The sequence below is a fragment of the Salvelinus fontinalis genome, chromosome 35, assembly GCF_029448725.1.
Source record: "Salvelinus fontinalis isolate EN_2023a chromosome 35, ASM2944872v1, whole genome shotgun sequence".
Lineage (NCBI taxonomy): Eukaryota > Metazoa > Chordata > Actinopteri > Salmoniformes > Salmonidae > Salvelinus > Salvelinus fontinalis.
This window is the reverse complement of record NC_074699.1, coordinates 28,626,793-28,637,741: the sequence shown is the minus strand read 5'-3', so window position 1 is coordinate 28,637,741 and position 10,949 is coordinate 28,626,793. Positions and strand designations below refer to the sequence as shown.

The 10,949-nt window shown below is 44.3% G+C and overlaps 1 protein-coding gene across 5 annotated transcripts in view; it reads left to right on the top strand.

Moving 5' to 3' along the window:
* The first annotated feature begins 5,541 nt into the window (after positions 1–5,541).
* Positions 5,542–10,949, top strand: part of LOC129834676 (BTB/POZ domain-containing protein kctd15) — a 57,038-nt gene continuing 51,630 nt past the window's right edge. The window contains exons 1-3 of one of the 5 annotated variants that reach the window (XM_055899883.1): positions 5,818–6,428; positions 8,129–8,188; positions 9,370–9,545. In XM_055899883.1, coding sequence (XP_055755858.1) covers positions 6,420–6,428; positions 8,129–8,188; positions 9,370–9,545 — 245 coding nt within the window. In that variant the 5' untranslated portion in view covers positions 5,818–6,419. The other 4 variants (XM_055899882.1, XM_055899886.1, XM_055899885.1 and 1 more) reach the window with 4 other exon arrangements.

Below are 10,949 nucleotides of genomic sequence, written 5' to 3'. Positions count from 1 at the left end.
CTAAAAGCAAGTTCTGGATGTTCTTTTAAAACTCCGCCACACTTGCCAGGGGAAACAGAGGAGTGTCGAGAAGGGGTGCAATTCTCGGGTTAGGTTACATTTTTGAAGAGTAAGCAGGCATTTAGATAAGGTGAGTACGACTGCAAACTGTTTCCTCTTCAGTGTTTCATACAGTTACAGGGTTCACTCCATGAACCTCATTAAAGCATAAAGGAACAGAATGCTTCAATTCAAAATGTGTGATTTATGGTCAGGCTGAATATTCAAATGCATTACTTTGACAATGTTTCAAAGATTCTAGCAGGTAGTGCTATGTTGCACCTCCCAGGCCATTACTGGAGCAGAAAGGCAATTGAGCAGAATGGTAAACAGATTAGTGACTTGTGTTATACCGATGATCCAGGTTTACCCTGCCTCTTACATTGGTGCTGTAACTCAGGTGATGTCCATACAGCGTGTGTATGAGCCAAAGGGGAGAAGTGTCACAGTATATAGCAGACTGGGTTTGGCACCTTGACTGAGATCTGAAGTCTCCCAGATGTTTCTAAACTTTAGCTCAGCAGGTTCATGTGGTCTTGAGTACCACCAACAAATATGTAAACAGTTTTCTCAATGTGTAAAGGCAGTCAATGTTGTTCTCCCCCTTTAACGAGGAGGAGCATGGATAGGACCAAGATGCGGATTGAGGGAAATAAGCCATCTTTTAATGAACAAACAGCAAACAAGACACTACAAAAACAACAAACGTGACTAACCTTCAACTGTCCTGTGAGGACACAGGAACAAACACCCACAAAACACCAGTGAAACCCTGGCTGCCTTTGTATGACTCTCAATTAGAGACAAACAATACACACCTGTCTCTAATTGAGAATCATACCAGGCCGAACACAAAACCCCACATAGAAATACAAACATAGACAAACCCACCCAACTCACGCCCTGACCAACTAAAATGAATACAAAACAAAGGAAAACAGGTCAGGAACGTGACAGAACCCCCCCCTTAAGGTGCGAACTCCGGGCGCACCAGCACAAAGTCTAGGGGAGGGTCTGGGTGGGCGTCTGTCCACGGTGGCGGCTCTGGCGGTGGACGAGGTCCCCACCCCACCATAATCAATCCCCGCTTCTTTATCCCCCTCCCAATGACCACCCTCCCACTAACCCCACCTAAATGAAGGGGCAGCACCGGGATAAGGGGCAGCACCGGGATAAGGGGCAGCACCGGGACAAGGGGCAGCACCGGGACAAGGGGCAACACCGGGATAAGGGGCAGCACCGGGACAAGGAGCAGCACCGGGACAAGGGGCAGCACCGGGACAAGGGGCAGCACCGGGACAAGGGGCAGCACCGGGACAAGGGGCAGCACCGGGACAAGGGGCAGCACCGGGATAAGGGGCAGCACCGGGATAAGGACCAGCACCGGGATAAGGGGCGGCAGGTCCTGGCTGAGGGACTCCGGCAGGTCCTGGCTGAGGGACTCCGGCAGGTCCGGGCTGAGTGGCAGCTCCGGACTGTAGGGCAGCTCCGGACTGTAGGGCAGCTCCGGACTGTAGGGCAGCTCCGGACTGTAGGGCAGCTCCGGACTGTACGGCAGCTCCGGACTGTAGGGCAGCTCCGGACTGTAGGGCAGCTCCGGACTGTCGGACGTCTCTGGCAGCTCCTGACTGGCGGGCGTCTCTGGCAGCTCCTGACTGGCGGGCGTCTCTGGCAGCTCCTGACTGGCGGGCGTCTCTGGCAGCTCCTGACTGGCGGGCGTCTCTGGCAGCTCCTGACTGGCGGGCGTCTCTGGCAGCTCCTGACTGGCGGGCGTCTCTGGCAGCTCCTGACTGGCGGGCGTCTCTGGCAGCTCCTGACTGACGGACGGCTCTAGCGGCTCCTGACTGACGGACGGCTCTACTGGCTCGGGACAGACGGGCGGCTCTAATGGCTCGTGGCAGACGGATGACTCAGATGGCGCTGGGCAGACAGATGGCTCAGACGGCGCTGGGCAGACAGATGGCTCAGACGGCGCTGGGCAGACAGATGGCTCAGACGGCGCTGGGCAGACAGATGGCTCAGACGGCGCTGGGCAGACAGATGGCTCAGACGGCGCTGGGCAGACGGGCCGTTCAGGCACCGCTGGGCAGACGGCAGACTCTGGCCGGCTGAGACGCACTATAGGCCTGGTGCGTGGTACCGGAACTGGAGGTACCGGGCTGAGGGCACGCACCTCAGGGCGAGTGCGGGGAACAGGAACAGGGCACACTGGACTCTCGTGGCGCACTCTAGGCCTGGTGCGTGGTACCGGAACTGGAGGTACCGGGCTGAGGGCACGCACCTCAGGGCGAGTGCGGGGAGAAGGAACAGTGCGTCCAGGGCTCTGGAGACGCACAGGAGGCTTGGTGCGTGGTGCCGGAACTGGAGGCACCGGGCTGGAGACACGCACCATAGGGAGAGTACGTGGAAGAGGAACAGGGCTCTGGAGATGCACTGGAAGCCTGGTGCGTGGTGTAGGCACTGGTGGTACTGAGCTGGGGTGGGAAGGTGGCGCCGGATATACCGGACCGTGAAGGAGGACACGTGCTCTTGAGCACCGAGCCTCCCCAACCTTACCAGGTTGAATGGACCCCGTAGCCCTGCCAGTGCGGCGAGGTGGAATAGCCCGCACTGGGCTATGCAGGCGAACCGGGGACACCACCTGTAAGGCTGGTGCCATGTACGCCGGCCCGAGGAGACGTACTGGAGGCCAGATACGTTGGGCCGGCTTCATGGCATCCGGCTCGATGCCCAACCTAGCCCTCCCAGTGCGGCAAGGTGGAATAGCCCGCACTGGGCTAAGCACGCGTACTGGGGACACCGTGCGCTTCACCGCATAACACGGTGTCTGACCAGTACGACGCCCTCTTACTCCACGGCAAGCCCGGGGAGTTGGCTCAGGTATCCAACCCGGCTTCGCCACACTCCCCTTTAGCCCCCCCCCAAGAAATTTTTGGGTGAGCCTCTCGGGCTTCCGTGCTAGCCGCGTACCCTCATACCTGCGCTCCTGGGCTGTGGCTGCCTTCTTCTCCTCCCGAGAGCGGCGATTCTCTCCCACCTTAGCCCAGGGTCCTTCTCCATTGAAAATTTGCTCCCAACTCCATTCCTCTTCTCTCCATTGCCTTAGTTCTTTTTCTCTCTCCTCAATCCGCTTGGTCCTGTTGTGGTGGGTGTTTCTGTAAAGGCAGTCAATGTTGTTCTCCCCCTTTAACGAGGAGGAGCATGGATAGGACCAAGATGCGGATTGAGGGAAATAAGCCATCTTTTAATGAACAAACAGCAAACAAGACACTACAAACTACAAAAACAACAAACGTGACTAACCTTCAACTGTCCTGTGAGGACACAGGAACAAACACCCACAAAACACCAGTGAAACCCTGGCTGCCTTTGTATGACTCTCAATTAGAGACAAACAATACACACCTGTCTCTAATTGAGAATCATACCAGGCCGAACACAAAACCCCACATAGAAATACAAACATAGACAAACCCACCCAACTCACGCCCTGACCAACTAAAATGAATACAAAACAAAGGAAAACAGGTCAGGAACGTGACACAATGTCCCTCTAAGATATCAAATACTATTTCCCTCAATGCAGACACACATTAAACATCTGAAATAATGGAATGGCCTTTACAGTATGTTTCCTGGTGCACTGTACACAATATTGAAATGTCATCCAATCAAACATAAGCTCATGCAAATTGGATGGATGTTGTAATTCCTGTGCACCAATGCCCCACATCACATCATACAAATGGATCTCCCAAGAGCAAAGTCTCACATAACTTTTGTACAGACCAGAACCAAAAAGCATTCCAATTACTGCATGTGTCAAAACCACACAAACACTTTATCAAATTAATATTCTTATGGGTCTACGAAATCATACAAACCAGGTATAACCGTTTACAAAAGGGACAAAATGCTGGATAATAGAATAGCACAATATTGTAGTCCTCAACATGTCGATTTGGGAATCACTATTAGTGACACCTGGTTTAAACCTCCAGGCTCTTATTATTCTCAACGGGTAATGAATAAATGCATACAGCACATTAACATAGGATCTCTCCAACAGGCCTAGCACATCCTGACTCATTCTTTCTTTCTCTGTTTTCCTGGTGTTAGTACACTGCACTCTATCGTGCAGAATACATTCACAGTTCTGTCTCTGACACTGTATTAATATTCATTTGGCTTTGTGTAATTGTAGGCTACTTTCATTTTACTTAATGAAATACTTGAAGTGTGTAGGCTTTTGAAGGGAATACTATTTAATTTGATCAAAAGGAAGATTATGTTTGTGTCTGACACATTGCAAATATGAATGTTACAGTAGCTCACTAAGTGGTCAAGTGGTGTGATTTTTTTCATTCAAGGTTGGACTGATACACACTGAATAAATAAGCAACTATTGTTTCAGGAAACACACTGCTAGTTTAAAAATGACCTAATTTTGATTAGTTTACAGACTCAATTACAATATTTTGACACTGTTATTGGAGTGTGAACTCCAAATATTAATGAATCTGCTATTCTAGTGGTCAAAAGGGCCATATATGAGGCCTGTATTAAGTCTACACTACATGCAAATCTTCAAACTGACCTACTTCTTCTTTTCACATCAGACACTCAGCTAAAATCCATAAATTAAGGAAATTAACTGATGGGGCCCAGGGCAACTTTGTAAGCTATTTAAATCTTTAAATTTACACCATCCCTGCATACTTCATGTAATTGAACAAACTGCAGGGCTGTTACTTTAATGAGAAAAAAATCCTGTCTTCTTGCCTCCAGTTTGTACTCCTGAAGACAACAAATGCATGCCAGAGGGCAAGTTTATCTTGCCCTGTTAGGGGGGGGCTACTTCCTAAGGCAGCTCTGATTTCTATCCAATTCTTAGAACCTTTCAGTTTGGCGTGCCAATCACCAGACATGAACCTGGAAACCACCTCCTCTACGTGATGCGTTTTAATTCGATCAATCAGTTAAATTTGAGTACAAAAGGCAGCCCTTATTGCAATCGAATTCACATTATTATTGTATTCCTTCACTATTATTTTTTTGTTGTTGACCAATAATCATTTCCCACACTAGTTGGCGCCAAATATCAAGAAACAAGATAGCTGAGCGCGGTGGAGAGTCTGGATTCGACAGTAGTCCTACAGTAATTACCGTGTTCAGTGCAACATCAATTATTCACAGTTATTTACACGCAAATAAACAAACACGCAAATAAATAAATAATCACAAGCCTATGTGAGCACCTGTACAGGAAGGAGGAAGAGCAAAGGGATATCAATTTGAATTCCACAGGGTGCCTTTCAGCCTACTATAAGTGTGATGCAACATTGATTTATATTTTGGGGGCATAGCAGCGTTTTATATACCAAAATAAAAAATTTGCCAAACCGTTTTATTAATTTAACACAATGCATCTTTAGGTAAATTAGTAAAATCTTCTAGCTATGCTAGCAGTCTGCCTCGCTGTTTGCATAGGAAATCTTCACTGCAGACATCTCCATCTAGCCCTGTGCTATAATTGAAATGGCGCGTTTAGCTGGAGGCAGGTTGTGAGGGCGCTTTCTGCAATAGCAGAATGCATGTCGATAGACGTCATTTGGTTTTAATGGCCTACAGGACATTTGGTGTTACTACTGGAGACATTAGTGGAGAAGGGACAGGGGAAAATCGCCGCATGAATAGTATCCAAGGATATCTACATATTATTATTGTATTGGCACTTTGTCAACAAGTTACTAGTGTGCCTTTATAATAGCTGTAAGTACACGACTAGGGAAGCGTGCCCTGTTTTACTTATTTAACTGGAGAATGGAAATGTATGCCTAGCTGGAAATGCCTGGGGAAATTTTACATCAGAGGGAATGACAATGATTAAAATCTGCTTTTTTCCTGCTCTAAATATATTGAGCGACGTGACACTTGCTTGATATTGAATAGCACTTAACCGTTACCCCCTGCAAACCAGAACGTTAAACCGTTACGGGGGCTGGTATATTTATATTTTTCACCGGAAAATACGAAAAAACTAACATTAATTATTATATCTGGTCATAGACATCATTTTTGTAACAGGGAGAGTGTATCACTTATTCGTTTTTAAAATCTGACTGGGTGCGAGTAGAGTTGAGCTAATTGTAGCCTAATCCTTGCCCCAGAGGCGTTTGGGCAGCCCGGAGCAAGAATTCTTTTTTAGTGCTGCTCTGTTATTTAGAGACAGGATTATTGTCTTTCTTTTCATAACAGACCGGCAGTATCATTTAAGCAAAAAGGCACCCAAGAAGCTAAAATACGAAGCAGGATTTGACCGACTCAAATTTTAAGTGCATACAAATAAGAACCGAAAAGAGAAAGGAGAGATCTCTTCTATGTATAAGGTAAGAACGCTGCTTTGCTTCTTCCTGTGTCGCTTTTGTGGAAAGAGCTTGGTCTGAGCAAGTCAGCCAGCATCAGCTATAGATAGATCTTTAAAGCCACAGTGACCCTTCTTTTTAATCAATGTAGATTTCACTGGTAGATGCACATGCTTTAGAACAGTTTGTGGATACCGTGTTGGCAGTGTCGTTCCAAAGGAGCCGATTCTACTTGAGGAATGCTTGGGTCAGCTATTGGATGGTACTCTAGTTCTACGAAACTCGGGGCATGTGAAAAAGGGGAACGCAGTCATCAGCTGGGACTGATAGAGACTAGAACGGATTCCCTCGGACTCCTACGATGTTTGAAACGGTATGACTAAATTCATATTAAGATACGGCATTTCCTCATGGTATGATAGCCTACAGTATCAGCGAACAAACTATACTCAACACCAGGTAATTTGGAATAACTTCAATAACTTCACTTGTAGTAGGGCTATGTTTTGTCCAGTCTGGGAAAGGTGTGAATGTTTGTCTAGGCTGTAGTCTTTCCCTTGTTGTCTATTGATGCTGTTGGCATGTTTACGCATTCATTTTACGCATTGTTCGCTTTTGAATCAAACGTCTCTGGATCATAACTTCATGTTGGTAGAAATGAGTAAGACGCCATATTGTGCATCTGGTAGAAGTAGGCTATCCGTGGGCATCCATGTAAACTGTGTTCAAGAGGGCAAAAGTGGATACACTATGGATCTCTGCTACTGTGCATGTTCTTTTGGGCTATTTTATTTTATAACAATTACGCACATTCTAATCTTTGCTTTGTACAATTGTCAAATATCTTTCTTTGGTACACCATTGCCCACAGTGAAACCCAACTCTTGTGAACGTTTCAAACCGGCTTATTGGCTAGAGTTACTACAGCTGGAATGTTGGTCAATAAGAAACTATTATAACACAAAGCCACGGAGCAGATGTCAGTTGATCTCATTCAAACGAGTCAATGGTAATAGTTCCGGTATTTGTCTTTTTTTATTTGAGAACTCTTGTGAGACTATAAGGGAATCGAGTTTCTTGGCTTATAGCCTTTTAATAATGATCATCTTTGCCCTCCCATATTGATCGTATATATAATAGTATATATATATATATATATATATATATATATATATATATATATATATATATATATATATATATATGTGCGTGTGTGTTTTCCAATATTTCACGTTACCCTCTACTCCGTCAACTCCTCCCATCTTAACCCTGTGTGTGTGTGTGTGTGTGTGTGTGTGCGCGCGCGCCTCCTATCTGGTATATATTCCCCCAACAATATTATCGGTATTGGTTACTGTGGCCCATGGCTAAATGAAGAGATGGGATAGCCTCATACGCCAAAAACTTCTTAAGTCTTTTGAAGTCTTTCCTTCACTGGGGCCTGAAATGTATCATCCAGCGTGGGTATTAAATGATCATTATTCCTGAAGGCTTGGTGGTGTACACAGCGAGGCGGGCAACACCCTGGAAAATTCTGTAGTCTTCAACAACACTTTGTGCCCCAGGGCATCTCGCCTGGAGCAAAGGGCTGAATGAGCCCTAACAACTGCCTTCTGTTGACCTTTTACGGTTAACATTCAAAGCTTAGTAAATGTGCTCTTGCATGGAAGAACTAGTTGATGAAATGCCTTTCTTTCAAATTATAATAATTTAGTTCATTCCAGCGACCCGCCATTTTTGCAGACATGATGGATATATATTTTTTCATGAAACCACATCCTAATGTAAGTTGCTTGACATTTTCTAACTATACCTGTTTCCAATGAAACTGACTCTGATATTAATTAAACTTGTGTGAGTTGAGATGTTGGAATTTAATTGACAGGCATGTGCGTAATTTTCGCAAATTACAAAGTAAATCCCCATGGGAAAACATGTTATTTTGATCAATCTTGATTAAATTCGATTGTGGTGATTGGTTGTACGCAACTATGATCCCCAATACCCACATGTCTGTTGAATAGCCTACATCATTGTTTAACCCAACTCTGACGAACTGTATCCATGCGCCTCGGACTGCGCTGTGGCCTGAAGCGCGCCATCCCACTGTATGCTACCTAGTTTGGGAGGGATTCATGTAACGGATAGTTGACATTCATGAAGTGGTCATATGTTTCTCATGCCTTCCATCCAACATCCCCAATATTCACACCAGCCTGAGGACTTGCATCCTTTCTAGCTTGAACATGTGGCAAAAGCGTGCCCACGTTTCTAAAAGGTCATTGGATGATTCCCGAGCAATTCATTAAAACTCCTGACCTTGTACATTTACATACATTTTCATGACAGATATTATAGAGTTATTAAGTAGTTTGTCTTCACATCTTGGTTGGTCCTGTTATGTTTTATAGTGTTTGATACATATAATTTACCTTGACTCCTATGATATGAGATGCTATTTTTGATGCACCAGTAACTTTTTTTATTTCATTTACATGTATAGGACATTATTGTGTGGGGTTAAAATAAAGAAACAACACAACAGTCTTGTAAGGGGTGAATGTTTTCTTATATCTGGTTCAGGAACAGGGTTAATCGGGAACAAATGCCCTGGATTCCGTATTCTCAGATTGGTGGTTGGTGTGTCTGAGCATATCACGTCTAACACATAACACGACCTTTAATTAGAATATTGCAGTTTGTTTTATCCCCCTAGAGGCTGACACCTAGCATTCCTCTTTCTGGAGCCGTAATAATCATCCTCCTATCCTGCCCTCCGGCGTTGAATGAAAAGATGCAAACATACTTCATTAGAACGGTGGCAATAATTTGTAGCTAAATATGCGAGCAGACAGACATGGAAGTGATCTGATAAGGATCAGGATCTCACTGGTGGATGATACAGACTTTCTGGAGACCGGAGTCATTTATGATGTCTATGGCTTTTCCATTTACTTGTTTTCAGGAAGGAAGAAGCATGTCACGACTGTCTTTGACCCGGTCCCCGGTATCTCCTATGTCCACACAAGGAATCCCTCTACCGGCTCAACTGACAAAGTCGAATGCTCCGGTTCACATTGACGTCGGGGGACACATGTATACTAGTAGCCTGGCTACTCTCACCAAATACCCAGACTCAAGGTAAGGAATCGGATATTCTCATTCAATAAGTGAAATGTGTTTGTCTCGTTTATTATCCACAGTGCCAAGATGTGCCACCCAAGGTGCTTTTGTTGCAGGATTCATTTTTAACATTTTTAATATAGGAGTGTAGCCTACTGATACATATTGTACTTGAAATTGTCTCCCACCATAAACTTAAATAAGTAATTGTGCTCAGTAACACTTTTGATAGGACATGATGCTCCAAACCCCTCATTACAAGTTTTTGATATCAGTGATATACTTGATTGCTTTAATGATTGTTTCTCTCTAGTTTGATATTGTATATTGGATTGCCTAACCTCCATATGGCCTCATTTGAATTGTATTTGATTATAACATGTTTATAACACATGGAAATGTGTTAATTGCAGTTGCTGACTCTTTTATTCACTGAAATGATGCTACAGGTTTATGCACTTGAATTGTACATTATGGAGAGAGAAAATGTCAGCTGTTATTTCCCCATTATAATAACAAAACCAAATGTATCTAAAACCATCTCTAATCCATGTCCAAATGATTTGCAACTAAAACCAGCCATGCAACTTTATAGTAAAGCTAATAGTATATGCTGAAGTTAGTTCATGCTTTCTATAGAAATGACCCCTTATGTTATATATTCCATGAGCTACATGCTCTAGTCAATTGCTATTACTTGAAGCCAGAGTTTCAGCTAAGCCAAGGTAAACATACATCAGTTTGTAGGAAAATCTAAGGAAATGCTGAGAGGAAAAGTATCAACATAAGCCGTGGATATTCACACAGCTCTGACAGGAAATCACTGTCAACTACTTTGTTTTCTATGTCCATGAACGAGCATGATTTATCTTGTGAGAAAATCTCCATGCCTATAATAGGCCATTGTTTATCCTTGGTATCATTATGTCATGTTTGTCCTTGCTATAAGCTGTGTGTTTGGTTCATTTAAGAGGGTTGGACAGCAAGACAGGACAAGACACTGCAGGTACACAATACCTGAGTGAATGTTTTTGTTATTACTAGCATTATGTGCATATTACCCACTGTTTTATGACATTAGAATTAGAATTTCAGTAAATCAATAGTTTATATATTTGGATGACTTTCCAGATGTTCAAATACTGGTTGTTTCATATACACTCACTGCACAGCCACACATATACCCGGATGTACATTATGCAAATTATACCGTGTTGTGTTACACTTATGTTTATACTATTTATCATGTAACTTTTACACTACCATGTACCTCACACAGTGGCGGTCGGTGCCGTTTAAGACGAGGGAGGACGTTTTTTTAATGAACATGGCCTTATTTGTATTACAGCATATTGGATGACTACTATTTTCCCTATACCAATCATGAGGTTGCTACAATCTAGCCTATGAATGAAAGTTTCT